At 45.4% G+C, this 19,233-nt stretch overlaps 2 protein-coding genes across 21 annotated transcripts in view; both read left to right on the plus strand.

Moving 5' to 3' along the window:
• INPP4A (inositol polyphosphate-4-phosphatase type I A) overlaps window positions 1–19,233 on the plus strand; it is a 213,370-nt gene that overhangs the window by 145,560 nt on the left and 48,577 nt on the right. For all 20 annotated transcript variants that reach the window (XM_075130681.1, XM_075130698.1, XM_048858480.2 and 17 more), the window contains 5 exons: window positions 559–649; window positions 1,297–1,444; window positions 10,938–11,068; window positions 15,468–15,572; window positions 16,503–16,611. In XM_075130681.1, coding sequence (XP_074986782.1) covers window positions 559–649; window positions 1,297–1,444; window positions 10,938–11,068; window positions 15,468–15,572; window positions 16,503–16,611 — 584 coding nt within the window. The remainder of the gene's footprint in view (window positions 1–558; window positions 650–1,296; window positions 1,445–10,937; window positions 11,069–15,467; window positions 15,573–16,502; window positions 16,612–19,233) is intronic.
• On the plus strand, window positions 4,312–10,650 carry LOC142070990 (uncharacterized). Its single transcript, XM_075125097.1, has 3 exons — window positions 4,312–4,892; window positions 5,281–5,740; window positions 10,590–10,650. Exons 1-3 carry the CDS (start codon window positions 4,313–4,315, stop codon window positions 10,648–10,650), a joined length of 1,101 nt encoding a protein of 366 aa, XP_074981198.1. The 5' UTR covers window position 4,312.

Genomic DNA, 19,233 nt, shown 5'->3' on the forward strand with positions numbered 1-19,233 from the left:
AGTAGAAATACGATCAAATAGTTTAAAAGAACAGACCACACTATTATCTGAAATCTGGATCTTTTCTGATAGTAACAAGTTGTGTTCTCTAGAGCAGATATTTATAGTTGCCTGCCTGCTTAGAGAACAAGTTTAATGCTTCAGACTCTGTATTGTGAATACATGTGAAGTCATAATCTGTATACCTGTATTGTGTTCAGAATGTGGATTATCATCATCATTTATTGGGCCAGTAAATTGATGTAGACTATAGAGCTATGCCAGTTTACAGCAGCTGAGGATCTGGCCCATCATTTTTACAGCACTCAGAAGTATGCTAGGTGCTTTGTAGTGCAAATAAAAACTAGGTCCCTTATCTGAAGATCTGATAGATGTTTTTAGTATTTCAGTTTGAGGTCAGGATAGTTATTGTCCATGATAAATGTTTGGAATATGTATTTTAAACATTCACTGTTTTGAATATTACCTTCATGTCTTTATGTTGAGTCTCACCAGTTTAGCTTGAGTTTTGGTGTTGAGGTTTTACATTGTACAGACTTTACTATTTGTGTCTTTTAGACTGTACTGCCAGTTGATGAAAGTTTAACAGAATCTTTAGGAATCAGATCTAAATATGCTTCATTAAGGAAAGATGTGTTACTAAAATCCGGTAAGCAGCTAACTGGGCAGATATTGATAGCTCACCTACTATCAGATTAATATCTTTGCTCTATGTGTATTGACAGTTCTTACTATACTTAGCATGTTTACAATATCGGTGACAGCTAATCTCTTGTTGCCTCCATCATAGCCCCCATTCAACAAAGCACTCAAGCGTGTGTTTGAAGTTGAATAGGGATTGGTTGCTGAATTGAGACCCATAAGAATAATTTATTTTGTTACCTGCACTACAGCACTTTGTAGTACAAACAATACTTTATGAAGCAAAATATCTTGCATGTTGTTTGCCATTATATTCATCTACCAGGGCCAGTCCTTCCTTCTCCTACAGACTTGTGTATTGGGAGAAAGAATTCAATATGTGAAGAAATTTCAAAAAATTAATTGTTCCTTTTTTCCTTTAAAATACTTGGAATACCTTTTGGATTTGGGGTTTTTTCTTTGACTATGTGTGGAAAGCTCCCTCCTGTAAAAATAGCGTTTGAAAAAGCTAGATAGGTAAATGACTTAAATTGGATTTTTACAAGCAGCCAATATTGAATCTAGTCAGTGTAATTTAATGTAATGGGTGAAGGGAGACTTTGTCAATGCTGAACTCAAACCACACATTTACATAATGTGGTTTTAATATTTTAGTATTTGGTGGTGCCATTTGTCGGATGTATCGTTTCCCCACAACTGATGGGAACCACCTGAGAATCTTAGAGCAGATGGCTGAGAGTGTACTGTCACTGCACGTCCCCAGACAGTTTGTGAAGCTTCTGCTTGAAGAAGATGCAGCCAGGTAATGGTGAACAAATGTACATGTGTTGTAATACAGCAGTGATGTGCATCCTTTGCTGAGCTGGCAGAGAATAAATTGTTACGACAAAGAGACTGCAGCAGAAATAGTGACTGCAGCAACTTGGTCGCTGCCCTGTTGTTAACAAAGTCAATACCTTCATGTCACCACTAGATTGGCCATGAACTGTATCTTGCACAGGCCTGATGCTTCTCTCACTTTGGAGTGTCTTACACTGCTTTAACTCTGTTGGGCCAGATTCTCAGCAGGTGTAAATCGGCAGAGCTCTGTGGAAGTCAAATGGAGCTGTGACATTTTACAACAGGTCAGGGGCTGACTCATTGACTTAAATCCTTGATTTTCACCTGTGTCTATGTAGAGGAAGGTCTAGCCCACAGAGTAACTTACAGTGTGGTCAGGATAAATGGACAGTGATAACAGAAGTGGGGTTGTGGAGATTGCATTATTCAAATAATGATGTGCAGTTCTATAAAAAGCATCTTTAAATACTGAAGTAAATTTTTAATAAGTGTTCTTAACTATCTTTAGTATTTTGGTGCAGCAATCATTATTTAGTCCAATTGAAAGGTAAAAGGCTGCACAATATGATGGGTCTGTGGGTGTTCCTAACTCATACGTGCCAGCTGGGACAGCTGTACCTGAGGCACTTGAATTCTGCAATGAGGAGTGGGATATGAATACCTAGATAGATTGAGGGCTTGTTACCACCTTCTGAGGGGGTTCCCGTGAAACCTCTGCCAGTGGAGGCTATCCAACTGCTGCACTGTATGGTGCATCCTCCAGGTACCTGGCCACGAGGCTTTAGGTGCACAAGGAGTGTGGGTGGGGCCTGTAAGTAGTTACTACGTTGTTGGCATCTAACATTATTTGTGCCCTGTAACAGGGGACATTAATAGCAACCTCTTCTTATAGCTATTGAGGATATTTAAATTTCACAAAGTAGTGTGAAAAGACTAAAGGGATGTATGTATCTATCCTGGCCGATGTGCTGTCTGCCACAGGCTAAATGACATTAATAAGAATGTTGCTGGCTAAGGGTATGTCTACACTGCAATTAGACACCTGCAGCTGGCTTGTGCCCACTGACTCAGGCCTTGCGGGTCTTGGGCTATTCAGGCTCAGGCTGGAACCCAGATTCTTGGACCCTGCTCAGTGGCCTTTAGATCAGTGGTTTTCAACCAGGGGTCCAAGGCCCCATTGGGGGTCGCCGGGCAGGGCCAGCATTAGACTTGCTGGGGCCCAGGCCAGAAAGTCAAAGCCCAACTGCATGAGGCTTAAGCCCAGGGCCCTGAGCCCCGCCCCCGGGGCTGACACCAAAGCTTGAGCAGTTTAGCTTCGTGGGTGCCCGTGGCATGCTCTGCTTGCTAACCCCTAACGCCAGCCCTGGCTTTCATATGCAGAAAACCATTTGTGGCACTGGTGGGCCGTGGAGTTTTTATTGCAAGTTGGTGGGGCCTCAGAAAGAAAAAGGTTGAGAACCCCTCTGTAGACCCTTTAGATAGACATGCTAAAGAACCTAAATGTAACCGAAGAGAATTAGAATGAACAGGACAAGCTACTCCTTGGTATTAGACTTTAGTCAGTGGAATTCACTCGAGCATTAGCGAGAAAATGTCACCAGTCAAGGGTACTTTCTGTAGAGTAATGAAGTTCTATGAATGTTCCGACCAATTCTGATTTCATAACAAATACCAGTAATACAAGCTTTTAAATACTGAACGGTATGGCTTAGAGGTGAAAATGACTTTCTGTAATTTAAGAAAAATGGGCCCTTAGATGAAAGGCATTGACATATCTTTACTCTCCATTAAGGTATGCAGAGTATCAGATGATAGAAGTTTTTTCTTCTTTTCATCCAGTATCTTCTATATTGTTAAATTAATAAACAATTCTCTTTAAGATGAATTATTGTCTGAATTTTTTTGCAGAAAGAAAACCTACAGTTATGCATATTTTTATTGTATATTTTATTTTCTGTATTATAATCTGGGTTGAAAACTTTAATAGTATATGCTCCCAGGGTACGTTAGATCTACCCAGGTATTCCTCTCTGTACTGAAACCTTGAGAAATACTATGAAGCTTTAGGTGGCACGCCAGTATAATCACTCCTGTCTACCATTAAGATAACAGCTTAAAATGTACTTGGGTGATCTTGATTGCTTGATCTTGATTGCTGCTTGTGAAGGGGGGTTGGGAAGGAATTGTTCACCAGGTCAGAGTGGCAGAGACCCTAGCGGTTTTGAGGTTTTTTTTTTGCTTTCCTCTGCAGCATGGGACACAGGTCATTTGCTTGTTTGAACTAGAGTAAATGGTGGATTCTCTAGTAACTTGAAGTCCTTAAATCATGATTTGAGGACTTCAGCAACTCATCCACAGGTTATGAACCTACTGCAGTACTGGGTGGGTGGGGTTCTGTGGCCTGCAATGTGTAGGAGGTCAAATTAGGTGATCACAATGGTCCCTTCTGTCTGTGTGTGTCTGAGACCCCCTCAGCCCTGGTCTACACTAGGACTTTAGATCGAATTTAGCAGCGTTAAATCGATTTAAACCTGCACCCGTCCACACAATGAAGCCCTTTATTTCGACTTAAAGGGCTCTTAAAATCGATTTCCTTACTCCACCCCTGACAAGTGGATTAGCGCTTAAATCGACGTTGCCGGCTCGAATTTGGGGTACTGTGGACACAATTCGATGGTATTGGCCTCCGGGAGCTATCCCAGAGTGCTCCATTCTGACCGCTCTGGACAGCGCTCTCAACTCAGATGCACTGGCCAGGTAGACAGGAAAAGAACCGCGAACTTTTGAATCTCATTTCCTGTTTGGCCAGCGTGGCAAGCTGCAGGTGACCATGCAGAGCTCATCAGCAGAGGTGACCATGATGGAGTCCCAGAATCGCAAAAGAGCTCCAGCATGGACTGAACGGGAGGTACGGGATCTGATCGCTGTTTGGGGAGAGGAATCCGTGCTATCAGAACTCCGTTCCAGTTTTCGAAATGCCAAAACCTTTCTGAAAATCTCCCAGGGCATGAAGGACAGAGGCCATAACAGGGACCCGAAGCAGTGCCGCGTGAAACTGAAGGAGCTGAGGCAAGCCTACCAGAAAACCAGAGAGGCGAACGGCCGCTCTGGGTCAGAGCCCCAAACATGCCGCTTCTATGATGAGCTGCATGCCATTTTAGGGGGTTCAGCCACCACTACCCCAGCCGTGTTGTTTGACTCCTTCAATGGAGATGGAGGCAATACAGAAGTAGGTTTTGGGGACGAAGAAGATGATGAGGAGGAGGTTGTAGATAGCTCACAGCAAGCAAGCGGAGAAACCGGTTTTCCCGACAGCCAGGAACTGTTTCTCACCCTAGACCTGGAGCCAGTACCCCCCGAACCCACCCAAGGCTGCCTCCTGGACTCAGCAGGCGGAGAAGGGACCTCTGGTGAGTGTACCTTTTAAAATGCTATACATGGTTTAAAAGCAAGCATGTGAAAGGATTACTTTGCCCTGGCATTTGCGGTTCTGCCTTTGCAAAAGGTTTCTGGGGAGGGCAGCCTTATTTCGTCCTTCATGGTAGGACACTTTACCACTCCAGGCCAGCAACACGTACTGGGGAATCACTGTAGAACAAAGCATTGCAGTGTATGTTTGCTGGCATTCAACCAAAATCCGTTCACGCGGTGGGAGGAGGCAAAATGCGACCTTGTAACGAAAGCACATGTGCTATGTATGTAATGTTAACTTTCAAGGTTTACCCTGAAAGAGTGTAGCCACTGTTTTATAAAATGTGTCTTTTTAAATACCGCTGTCCCTTTTTTTTTCTCCACCAGCTGCATGTGTTTCAATGATCACAGGATCTTCTCCTTCCCAGAGGCTAGTGAAGCTTAGAAAGAAAAAAAAACGCACTCGCGATGAAATGTTCTCCGAGCTCATGCTGTCCTCCCACACTGACAGAGCACAGACGAATGCGTGGAGGCAAATAATGTCAGAGTGCAGGAAAGCACAAAATGACCGGGAGGAGAGGTGGAGGGCTGAAGAGAGTAAGTGGCGGGCTGAAGAGAGTAAGTGGCGGGCTGAAGACAGGGCTGAAGCTCAAAGGTGGCGGCAGCGTGATGAGAGGAGGCAGGATTCAATGCTGAGGCTGCTGCAGGACCAAACCAGTATGCTCCAGTGTATGGTTGAGCTGCAGCAAAGGCAGCTGGAGCACAGACTGCCACTGCAGCCCCTCTGTAACCAACCGCCCTCCTCCCCAAGTTCCATAGCCTCCTCACCCAGACGCCCAAGAACACGGTGGGGAGGCCTCCGGCCAACCAGCCACTCCCCCACAGAGGATTGCCCAAAAAAAAGAAGGCTGTCATTCAATAAATTTTAAAGTTGTAAACTTTTAAAGTGCTGTGCTTAAAGTGCTGTGTGGCATTTTCCTTCCCTCCTCCACCACCCCTCCTGGGATACCTTGGTAGTCATCCCCCTATTTGTGTGATGAATGAATAACGAATGCATGACTGTGAAGCAGCAATGACTTTATTGGCTCTGCAAGCAATGATTAAAGGGAGGAGGGGAGGGTGGTTAGCTTACAGGGAAGTAGAGTGAACCAAGGGGCGGGGGGGTTCATCAAGGAGAAACAAACAGAACTTTTACACCGTAGCCTGGCCAGTCATGAAACTGTTTTTCAAAGCTTCTCTGATGCGTACCGCGCCCTCCTGTGCTCTTCTAACCGCCCTGGTGTCTGGCTGCGCGTAACCAGCAGCCAGGCGATTTGCCTCAACCTCCCACCCCGCCATAAACGTCTCCCCCTTACTCTCACAGATATTGTGGAGCACACAGCAAGCAGTAATAACAGTGGGAATATTGGTTTCGCTGAGGTCTAAGCGAGTCAATAAACTGCGCCAGCGCGCCTTTAAACGTCCAAATGCACATTCTACCACCATTCTGCACTTGCTCAGCCTGTAGTTGAACAGCTCCTGACCACTGTCCAGGCTGCCTGTGTACGGCTTCATGAGCCATGGCATTAAGGGGTAGGCTGGGTCCCCAAGGATACATATAGGCATTTCAACATCCCCAACAGTTATTTTCTGGTCTGGGAATAAAGTCCCTTCCTGCAGCTTTTGAAACAGACCAGAGTTCCTGAAGATGCGAGCATCATGCACCTTTCCCGGCCATCCCACGTTGATGTTGGTGAAACGTCCCTTGTGATCCACCAGAGCTTGCAGCACTATTGAAAAGTACCCCTTGCGGTTTATGTACTCGGCGGCTTGGTGCTCCGGTGCCAAGATAGGGATATGGGTTCCGTCTATGGCCCCACCACAGTTAGGGAATCCCATTGCAGCAAAGCCATCCACTATGACCTGCACATTTCCCAGGGTCACTACCCTTGATATCAGCAGATCTTTGATTGCGTGGGCTACTTGCATCACAGCAGCCCCCACAGTAGATTTGCCCACTCCAAATTGATTCCCAACTGACCGGTAGCTGTCTGGCGTTGCAAGCTTCCACAGGGCTATCGCCACTCGCTTCTCAACTGTGAGGGCTGCTCTCATCTTGGTATTCATGCGCTTCAGGACAGGGGAAAGCAAGTCACAAAGTTCCATGAAAGTGCCCTTACGCATGCGAAAGTTTCGCAGCCACTGGGAATCGTCCCAGACCTGCAACACTATGCGGTCCCACCAGTCTGTGCTTGTTTCCCGAGCCCAGAATCGGCGTTCCACAGCATGAACCTGCCCCATTAGCACCATGATGCATGCATTGTCAGGGCCCATGCTTTCAGAGAAATCTGTGTCCATGTCCTGATCACTCACGGGACCGCGCTGACGTCGCCTCCTCGCCCGGTATCGCGTTGCCATGTTCTGGTGCTGCATATACTGCTGAATAATGCGTGTGGTGGTTAATGTGCTCCTAATTGCCAAAGTGAGCTGAGCGGGCTCCATGCTTGCCGTGGTATGGCGTCCGCACAGAAAAAAGGCGCGGAACAATTGTCTGCCGTTGCTCTGACGGAGGGAGGGGCGACTGACGACACGGCTTACAGGGTTGGCTTCAGGGAGCTAAAATCAACAAAGGGGGTGCCTGTACATCAAGGAGTATTTCAGGCAGGACTGCACGGAGGGTTCCAATAAGAAATGGTGCACCTAAGTTATCGTTGTTATTGGAACAAGGAGGTTAGCCTGGCCTCTGATTGATACATGGCTAGATTTACCTCGCTGCACCTTCTCTGTGAGTGACTGCAGTGTGACCTAGAGGAATGAGTCCCCTAGACAGGGGAGGAGGCAAATGAGTACAAAACAAATCTGGTCTATTTCTTGTTTTGACCCACTCCATCTATCTTTTACATCTTTGGCTGGCAGCAGACGGTGCAGAAGGACTGCATGCCATCCACATCTCATGGCTGCTTGGCAGAAGATGGTACAGTACGCCTGCTAGCCATCCCCATCTCTTGCCTGCCTGGCAGAAGATGGTGCAATACGACTGCTAGCAATCCTCATCTCTTGCCTGCCTGGCAGAAGATGGTACAGTACGACTGCTAGCAGTCCGTATCGCCTGCCTGCTCACCATAAGACGGTTCAATAGGACTGACTGCAGGACTAAAGAGAATGACCTGGTCAAGTCACTCCAAATTTAGTCCCTGCGCCCATGTCTGCCCAGGCGCTCCCAGCCGACGCGGCCAGGAGCACCTCGGACACGATGAGGACGACTACCAATCGTATTGCACCGTCTGCTGCCAGAAGGCAAGGGGTTGCTGCTACTGTGCAGCAAAGCCGTACCGCGTCTGCCAGCACCCAGGAGACATAGGGTGACGGTTACCTGAGCGGGCTCCATGCTTACTGTGGTATGGCGTCTGCACAGGTAACTCAGGAAAAAAGGCGCGAAATGATTGTCTGCCCTTGCTTTCACGGAGGGAGGGAGGGAACGGGGGCCTGACGACACGTACCCAGAACCACCCGCGACAATGTTTTAGCCCCATCAGAGCGCTCCATTGTGACTGCTCTGGACAGCACTCTCAGATGCCCGATTGTTTGCCATTGCTCTGACGCTGGGAGGGGCGCTTACAGGGTTGGCTTCAGGGAGCTAAAATCAACAAAGGGGGTGGCTTTACATCAAGGAGTATTTCAGGCAGGACTTCACAGAGGGTTCCAATAAGAAATGGTGCACCTAAGTTATTGTCCTTATTGGAGCAAGAAGGTTAGCCTGGCCTCTGATTGATACATGGCTAGATTTACCTCGCTGCACCTTGACTGCAGTGTGATCTAGAAGAATGAGTCCCCTAGACAGGGGAGGGGGGGGAAGCAAATGAGTACAAAACAAATCTGGTCTATTTCTTGTTTTGACCCACTCCATCTATCTTTTACATCTTTGGCTGGCAGCAGACGGACTGCATGCCATCCACATCTCATGACTGCTCGGCAGAAGATGGTACAGCACGACTGCTAGCAGTCCGTATCGCCTGCCCGCTCACCATAAGACGGTTCAATAGGACTGACTGCAGGACTAAAGAGAATGACCTGGTCAAGTCACTCCAAATTTAGTCCCTGTGCCCATGTCTGCCCAGGCGCTCCTGATCGACCTCACAGAGGCGACCAGGAGCACCTCAGACATGACGATGACGGCTACCAGTCGTACTGTACCGTCTGCTGCCACAAGGCAAGGGGTTGCTGCTACTGTGTAGCAATGCCGTACCGCGTCTGCCAGCACCCAGGAGACATAGGGTGACGGTTACCTGAGCGGGCTCCATGCTTGCCATGGTATGGCGTCTGCACAGGTAACTCAGGAAAAAAGGCGCGAAATGATTGTCTGCCCTTGCTTTCACGGGGGGAGGGAGGGAACGGGAGGCTGACGATATGTACCCAGAACCACCCGCGACAATGTTTTAGCCCCATCAGGCATTGGGATCTCAACCCAGAATTCCAATGGGCAGCGGAGACTGCGGGAACTGTGGGATAGCTACCCACAGTGCAACGCTCCGGAAGTCGACGCTTGCCTCGGTACTGTGGAAGCGCTCCGCCGAGTTAATGCACTTAATGCACTTAGAGCATTTACTGTGGGGACACACACACTCGAATTTATAAAACCGATTTCTAAAAAACCGACTTCTATAAATTCGACCTTATTCTGTAGTGTAGACATACCCTCAGAGGGTCAGCTGCCTGCTGATGGTGCCACTCATGTAAAGTTCTTCTGCACAACAGCTCTGTGCGAAGAGTAACAGGATGCATATAGCCAGGGGGATATGTCTACCTAACATTTATACTACACTCCATGGTATGTCCATGCCACCATGGTACATCTAACTAAAGGATGTGATAGATTCCACCTCACTTGAAGTCTTTAAACCATGGGCTTGCTGCAGGAATCACAGAATGAAATTATATGGCCTGTTATGCAGAAGGATCTGACTAGATGATCATGATGGTTCCTTCTGGCCTCAAAATCTATGAATTATTGGTAGATACTATATGTTGCCTGTTGGCAGTCAACACATTGGATTATTGTGGGGTGGACAAACTTGCTTAATTTTGATAATGTGCTAAAATACTATATAATTAATAGAGAATTATTCTGTCAATTCCATAAATGGACTTTCAAGTTATACACAGATAATTGGTAAAAATTATGGATCATGGATCTTGAGAGAGCATACAAAAGACACTGCTAGATCTGATTCCTACTATCCCAAATTTGTGTTTAAGATGACTAGAGCCCTGCGCTCTGGGTCCGCATCTGTAAGAATCAACTGGTATCCAAACCTTGTTGTGCACTCTCTTTTATCTGTATCTGCCCCACACCTGCAGCAGTACGCTTTCTCACAGTGCCTCTCAGGAGGAGCATCTCTGTGTGTGTACTGTATATAGGATCTCAAAGGCGGGGAAGCAGCTGTCTGCAGCTCATAGCCTATGAGGCTCCTTCCCCACCTTTGAGATTCTATATTCCCTCTCCAACCGCCCGCCCCCCACCCCCATACAGAGAAAGGGGAGGTGATAACTGCAGACAGTTGCTTCTCTGTACGGGAAGGGGAGGGAAGAGGAAATATAGGATCTGGAAGGCAGGGAAGCAGCCTAATAGGCTATGAGCTGTTCCCCATCACAGTGCACTGGTGGATTCAGGGCATAGATATGGTCCCACCCCCTTCTCCCCTTATCCTTATTTCTAGGGGGAGCAGAAGCAAGCAGTTCCTGTTCTTCCCAGAGCACAGAGACTGTGCAGCCACATGAAGAGGGAAGGCTTCTTGCTTACCCCCATGTGGCCACATATGGGCCCACTTGGGATCTATCCCTTATTGAAAACGCTGGATAAATGGAGGGAAAGAAAGTAGGCGCCTTAATTTTGCCCATTCTGGTGTATTGGGAGGTACATTTTGAAACATTCCCTTGCGCCTGGAACTCTTTTCATGGAATTCAGAATGTATTGCCTGAGGAGTCTGCTGTGTGACATCACTTGCATTTTTTCTTTTTGCTCAGGTGTACAACTGAGTTGAAAACATTTTGCTTTCTTCTTGTAGGGTTTGTGAACTAGAAGAGCTGGGAGAGCTGTCTCCCTGTTGGGAGAGCCTTCGTCGACAAATAGTTACTCAGTACCAAACAATTATACTGACTTATCAAGAAAACCTAACTGACTTGCATCAATACAAAGGTCAGCAAGATTTATTTTCAGTAATAATAGATAATATGTTTGTTATGCATCTTACTTTCCTTTTAAAACAAAGATTCAGAACCAAAAAAGTGGTTTTACTCTTGGTTTGCTAGGAAAAATCAACAGACAAAATATTTGTACTCTCTATTATAAAGTTTTATAGTGATTGTACAAAGAAGCTAATTTATAAATATCATAGTCATTTGTGCAACTTAACATACAAAAGAGGGGATAATGAGTGAGGTCTGGAAAAGAAAAAGTAATCTGCAATTTCCTTAAAAATGAATTACATTAAATTGTTCTTGTTATTTTATTATTTTTATCACCTGCATTCTCTTCTGTGGATTTCCATTAGCATTACTCTCCTCTATATTTCATGTAATTAATGATAAGTAATTATTATATGCTTAATGATCAAGTGCTATAATATATTCTGGGGGAATTCTGCGCTTCTATGCGCATGCAGAATTCATGTCCCCACTCCCAGAGTTCTTTGCTTCCCCGCAGAAAAATGACTTCTAATGGGGAAGCAAAGGGAAGCCGCAAGAGTGGTCACGCCTCCCTCCCCAGAAGCATGGGCACATTGTTTCAGGCTCCTGGTGCAGCTGGTGGGGAGGTACATCACTGCGGGGGGGCTGGGGATGCCCTGGCTGGTGGCTCCTACCATGCACTGGGCACAGCTGCTAGTGCCAGCTGGACTGGGCGCAGGGGAGGACGAGACTTACTCTTCTCCTGCAGGGAGTGGCCAGGGCCTGGGCCAGGTCAGAACCAGCCCCAGAAATCTCTCCTGGCTGCAGGAAACTCCACCCACCCCACCCCCTGCACTTGAACCCTCACCCCAAGGAGCCCCACCTCTTTGCACCTGGACTGCCTTGACCACCTTGCACCTGGACCACCACCCCGCTGAGCCCCCACCACCTTCACCTGGACTCCCTGCAGAGTCCCTTTGCCCCTGCATCTGGAACCCCCCAACAAGCCCCTGTGCATCCAGATCCCACATAAACCCAGAGTGGCCACTGAGCCACCCACACCCCGATGCCCTCCCCACTCTGCCCAACCCTCTTACACATGCCTGGATCCTCACACACTAAACCTCTCTACACTTGGATCCTGCTGGGCTGAGCCCGCCCCAGAAATAGCCTGGGGCCCTGCACCTTTGCACCAGGCACATCAGGTGTGGGAAGGCAGGCTCAGCCCTTGCACTGTGTCAGTGTTGGGGGCAGCCTCACTGCCAAATCTGTGTCCTGGGCAGTAGGGGAGGGCTGCAGGATGTTTTCCCACCTCTGTGCAGCCAGCGGCTTGGAGCCTCTACATTTATTTATTCATAAATGTGCAGAATTTTAAAATATTGTGTAGAATTTTTTGGCACAGAATTCCCTCAGGAATAATATAAACTGACCATATAAATTCTGCTGAGCGGATTCAGCTTAATAATAATAATAATAAACAGGAGCTAACTTTCTGTAGGTAATGAACTGTCTTCAGAAATCCCCAATACATTCTGACTCTTTATATTAATAATAATTTTAGAATTTTTAATATCTTATAGATATAATAATGTAATATTATTATATGATCTAGGTTTTAGTTTTTATTCCAAGAACCCCAAATCTTTGTTTGATAGATTCTCAGTGGGGTTTTTTTCCCCCTATACTGAGCTCTCTCTAAAGTATTATGGGAATTATTTGATTTCCGTGTTTCGTCTTTTTTAAGGAGTGTGCGTGTATGTGTGTAATTATTTCAAAATCTTAATAAAACTAAATGGGAAATAAGGCAGTTTATAACTGACTGAGTTATGCACAAATGGGGGAATGATGTAACTTTATTTACCCTAATATTAGTCCAGTTTTTCATTCAGAATGGGGGAAATGATCGGGTGTATTTTGTTTGCTTTTATACTTCTCTTACTATTATGTATTCGTGTTAGGCCATATTATACCTTTTGTTCTACATCCATAACTCCTGTTGACAACCGTTGAGAAGGATGGGGGTTCATTCATAGTTCAAAGGTGCTGTTTTAACATACAGTGTCTTCACTTGTGGTGAAATTCCGCTCTGTACAGAGGGCCAGCATAAAGGTCTAGGCATCACATAACTTCTATTTTGAAGGGTTAAGTGGGACTTGCTATAAGTGGTATGTAGGCTTTGTGCTGGCCTCCCTGCAGAGGGGAAGAATTTATCCCTGAAAGCACAGAACAGCAGTGACCAATGGGAGGAAGGGTGATTTTCATGTGATACGCGAGTTCAAAAGACACTGACCAGTCAATGAGAATAAAGCCAAACCCCAGGAAAGTAAAACAAAGTTTCAGTGTACACAATGCTAACGTTGTAGCATGCATCCCACCTCAGATTGTTAGAAAGGCAGGCGTGTGTAGGTGACAGTATATTACAATATTAATTACTGAGCACAGAACTTGTATTGGTCTGTGCATAATGGATCATTGGAACCCACAGAGCAATTGTCTGTGGTAAACATTAAATTCACCTGTAGCTTTGAGACTGTTGTATCTTTACCTTTTTTGTTTAAGGCCTCGATCCAACAAAGCACTTAAGCACATGATAAACGTTCTAGTGAAGTCAGTGGGACTTTTCCCATGCTTAAAGTCAAGTATGTGCTCAGGTGCTTTGCTGGATTGATTCCAGGGATCGTCAACAGTAAGAGAAAATAATAGTCCAGTGCTAAAACATAAACTTAATTTGCTAGTCATTTAGACCCCAGTTCTGCAAGGGACTTAAGCATGTGTTTAAAGCTTCCTGTATCGGGGCCTGTAGCAAGGCGGAGACTCACCGGCACGATGCCTCCCACTGGTTGTCCTGGGAATTAGCTCTCCAGCCTCCGGGGCACCCTCTCCAGGCCACTGTCTCGCATATGGCTGGCCCCCATGTCCCTTTACCTTGGGTGCTGCCCCCTGGCAGTACCCCCTCCCCCAGGGAACCTCCAACCCTCTATCCCCACCTCGCCTCAGTCTATGGCTACTGCCAGTCAGCATCTAGCCACCACTCACTGGGGCAGACTGCAGTGTACAAGCCATTCATCAGTAGCCAAGGGGAGTTTGCACCTGTTGCCTTTGTCTACCCTCTGGGCTGCAGCCTCTGCAACCCCAGTACCTGGTTTGGCCTTGCACCGGGTCTGCTGCCTGGGGAGTTGCCAGGCAGGAGCTCCCCAGCTTCTCTCGCCTTTCCCCAGCCCTGCTCTGTTGCCTGCACCCACGGCTCCCAGGCAGCTAGGTCCTTCTCCCTCTGAAGCTGGAGGGAGAGTGTGTCTAGCACCTGGCTCCTAGCCCTTTTATCAGGGCCAGCTGAGTTCTGATTGGGGCGTGGCCCAGCTGTGGCTTCTTCCCCAATCAGCCTAGCTTTTAACCCACAGCTCCAGCCCTCTCCCAGGGCTGGCTGTAACCCTTTCTAGACCAGGGAGCAGGTGACCACCCCGCTATAGGGCCTAAGTGCATATCTAATTCCAACTCATTCTTCTTAGATTAGTATTTGGACTCCACCAGATCCAGTAGCTAGTAATATTTATTACTAATAAATAAAGTAATCCAATAATTGTACAGGGACCTGGAATGCCTCAACTGTAAACATCCTCCAGTTTAGTTGTATTTTCCCATACTATACAATATATAAATTACTCAAAATTGGAGTGGAAGTGAGTATAGCAATCCTAACAAACAAATTCTCATAGGCTGGTGAGATGGACTGCACTAGAAGAGTTGTTTGTCTGCTTATTGCTGTCGTAAATGTTCTTCTGGTGGGACTGATTTCTTCACCCCTTGCAATCAGAAGATTTTTAGTTTTTTTTTTAAAAGAATACATTCTCCAGGTTCTTGCACTGTATTCTTGTATGCTCTTCCAGCACTTGTGTATAGAGAGACCATGTTCCATCAAAATACAATGAAAATTAATGTATTTGACTATGCATTGGTTTGTGTTTTAATAGGCATTTCCCCCCCAATGTTACGGAGTCTTCTCGTACCAGAGGGTTGGTCACAGGGTCTTGAAAGTGGATTTTAAATTAAGCCTATGTTGCCCCTTCACTTTTGTGATCGTACAGTTTGGCCCCACCTGGCGAATGAGTGCCAGAAACTCCAAGAGGGGAGGAGCCTACCTGGTGCCCTCAGTGGGTATCTCCCTTCCTTGCAGCTGGCACCATCCAGTCCCCCCAGCCGTTTAGGCGGGTGAGTGGCTTTTGTAGCTAACAGCATGTGCCTTGCGAATATACTTACAACTAAAAGTCTGCTAGTCAGCAAATCATACTTTCTGTCAGTATTACTTCCCACCTAATGTGCAACCAGTGTTGAAAGTAACCCCAATCCCCATTTGTTGGCATTTTGACACTGGCAGTTGGTCATGGTTTTATAGGGCAGATACAGAATAAATATTTTTCTGTTACATTTCTCAGGCCCTTCGTTTAAAGCAAGTAGCTTGAAAGCTGATAAAAAATTGGAATTCGTGCCCACAAATTTACACATACAGAGAATGAGAGTCCAGGATGATGGAGGATCAGGTACTTCTCTCTCGTGTGTGTGTGTGTATATGTGTGTGTGTATATGTGTGTATATATATACACATTATTCTCTTTTTTGGGTTTCCACCATCCAGAGCTAAGTTTCCCCCAAACCAGTGTAGTTTCTGTGCAGTACTAATAATATTTAACATTTTAATAGCAGCTTCCATCCTTAGATCTCAAAGCACTTTAGTAAAGTAAAGTAAGTATCATTACCGCTGTTTTATAGATGGCAAAACCAAAGGGCAGATCAGCTTGTCAAAGGTCACGTGGCACATCAGCCTCAGAGCTAGGAAACAGAACCCAAATCTCCCACCTTCCATCCCTGTGCTGTATCTACTGGATTAATCTGCTGGATCCCCTTTGGTTTTAGGAGCTGCCAGGATCTTTTCTGGTTGGCATGACATCAGAGGCCCTCTCCGTTATATTTTTTTTTTAGTTTAATTTAATTGTGAGGGGCTGCACTTTAAATGTGTAAAAAGCCATTAACTTGTTTAGGTTGAGCTTGCTTCTTTGTAAAAGACCTAATTTTCTCCTTTCATTTAATGTTCAGCCCCATCCGCCTGTCGACCCTAGCGGCCTTGTGTATCCTTCAGATAGGAGGGATGATAGGCTGAGGTATCAAGGTTAATCCTCCTTCATCTCCAGACATGGGAATATTGTCTTTGTAGAATATTGTCTTCCAGAACAAGAAACAGGGGTCCAAGTTTCAAACAAGGGTCTTTTACTTCGTAGCACATGGGAGTTTCTCACCACTAATGCAATTCCAAACTTTTTAACACTCAAAATTGTTCTGAAGACTTCAGTCTCTGTCAGGAATATTTGAGATATTTCAGGAATATTTGAATATTTCAGTAGTTTGAATTTCCACAGATTCAACCAAAGTAAATATGATGAACTTTCATCTGTAAGCACTTTTTGTCCATCCAGATCAGAATTATGACATAGTAACCATAGGAGCACCAGCAGCTCACTGTCAAGGCTTTAAATCAGGGGGTCTACGGAAAAAGCTGCATAAATTTGAAGAGGCAAAGAAACAGTAAGTAGAAGAGTTATAAAATGCATCACCTGCCTTTTCTTAATCTCCAGGCTTTGTAAAATCATCCCATTCCATGATTTTGTTGCACCTCCATTTGGAAGTTCTGCCAAATACTATGAAGATTATGCTATGCTTTTCTCAAAGAGGGGGAAGAGAAAAACAGTTTTTCCATTGTTTTTTGTTTACTGATAGTTCCTTTTCAAATTACTTTTTGTGGAATATTTAATATTACAAGACTGTTGTTAAACTAGCTAAACTGAACAATTTAAGTGTTGAATTGGGCTTAATTCAATTTAAGTTCTGTCTGGCTGTGGAGGTAGAAAATATCATTGGCATCTCTTTAAATATGTTACATTTGATACTTCCACTCCCTTTAGCTTGCTTCCTCAGCGCATCTGGGAAGCATTTTCCAAATCAAAGTAAATTTTGTCTTGGGCTATATCCTAATTTGTGACTCTGGTGTTAACTGAAGAACTGAGATTAGCATTACTCTAATTTACCTTCTGAAGTCAGATAGAAGTTGGCTAAAGTAATTTCTTAGCCTCTTTCTCTTACTAATTTCCTAAAACCACAACATGCTTAGACACCCATTCTATGCTGGAGTCGTCCACCTCTGATCCTTCCCCTAGAGCTTCAGAACTCTATGCAAAGACAGATCAGTTGACTTGTTCTACTCTCCCTAAGAGGCAGCAGCAGTTCCTCAAATGCAAGTTTCTTATTAACAGCTTGGATTTAGTTATGGGCCCAGTTGCTCCAGGTTTCTCTATATTGCCCCAGGTTTTTTGCTGCTGTGTAGTTACTAATTGTTCTCCATCCATATTAAAGTAAAAATATTAGGCCAGAATGTGCCCCCTAGATGCATGCCTAGAAAGGACCCACTATACATTGATCTCCCCCTTTCTACCCTGCAGGAGGGAATCATTCACCTCTGTGAATCTCTGTGAGATCACCTTCGGATCTCACCGTGGCTTTTCTGGGGGTTAGCCATTCACACTGCAGGCTGAGGCAGAAATTGAGAAGGCCAGGTGTGCTGAAGGGGAAGGGAGACACAGTTTCCCTTCAGGCTTCCAGGGGTATCTCTACTCGGCAGCAGGAAGCATGCTCTTGCAGCCCAGGTGACTACTTGGGCTAGCACTGTAGAAATAGAGGTGTGGATGTTGCAGCGTAGAGTGGCACAGGCTAGCCACCTGAATAAAAGGACTCAGGGAATGGGGCAGCTAGACCTTGCCATTGCCAGTGCTGCAGTGTCCACACTTCTATTTTTAGCCTGCTAGCTTGAGTAGAACTAGCATGTGGCTTTTCTACCCAGGCTGGGAGGCACACTCCCAGTTGCAATGTAGACATACCCAAGGAACTTACAAGAGAAAGATAATTCGGCTCCGGGCTGCATTATCTTTACTGTAGAACCCCCCTTTGGGGGCTACAGGAGCAGCTGCAGCCAAGGGGAGACTTTAGTAGTGCAGCTTCAAGAAGCTGGGAATGCAGCCTGCCTCGGAGTCAGAGCTGGTGGGAAGGCGCAGAGAGAGGGAATGATCTGATTCAGTATTTTTGGAGGCTACTTAATTGTACCATCAGTGGCACTAATTTTAGTAATGGATAGGGCTACTTGCAGTGCCAGTTGAAACCTTAGAGTCAGACTAGTACATGTAATGGTACAGTATTGAGACCAGTACTAACAACTGCCTCCTATAAGTGTGTCTGACATACAGGATGTTCCAGGATGGTATTAGCAAAGATTGTAAATCCAATAGGCTAGGCTGAACTTTTTGTTGTTGTTGATACCAAAATCTGCCTTCAGAAGCATTGGAGATCCATCTACTTAGTTACTTACAGGGCCCTCATCACTGACTTATCTAAGCACCTAAACCACTGATGTCTTTTTTTCTATCAAATCTATTCAAAACCTCCATTTCCATCCTGCATTTTTCTTCTGGGCCTTCACAAAGTTGCAGGTCTTCTGATCCTATGCTGGAGAATAACTTTCCTGTCGGCAATATCGTTTGCCTGAAGGTAGCACAAATTACAGGCCCTTTCTCTGTTGGACCTAAGTTTCCTTATTCAGTCTATTGGGTATCTCCTATTACAATATTAATGTAGAGTACTTTTGTAATGAAGCTTGAGACGATCTCCAAATCATATAAAAGTGAGCAGGGACAAATACTGTACCTACCAAGATAATCTTAAAATATATTTGATCAGAAGCATAGAAGATCAAGTATGCTTATTGCATTTTATCCTCACCGCTTATCCAGACATCACTGTCTTGGAGCATTTCTTACTCTGATTGTTTGGGGCCTTGCAAGCAGAATGAAAAATGAGATGTCCTGGAACTTGGAAAACCAAACTGCATTGACTTAAAGGGGCTTGACCTGTATGTGTAATTCAGGCATCACATCCTAAACCTAATGTATAAAATTAGAACCATAAAATAGTTCCTAAAAAAAGCACCAGGGTTTCATCTTTGGAGAAAGAAGCCAGAAATATTGTAATAAGTAAAAGAAATCAGTAACACTTCGGTAAATGCAAAAAATACTGTATCTCAGGTGTAAGACTGGGTAGTCAATCTGCAGTGGCAGAGTCAGTTTCTGTAGCGAGTGTTAATTCTATTTGGACTGTATTATA

The sequence above is a fragment of the Caretta caretta genome, chromosome 1 (genome assembly GCF_965140235.1).
Source record: "Caretta caretta isolate rCarCar2 chromosome 1, rCarCar1.hap1, whole genome shotgun sequence".
In the NCBI taxonomy this organism is placed as follows: Eukaryota; Metazoa; Chordata; order Testudines; family Cheloniidae; genus Caretta; species Caretta caretta.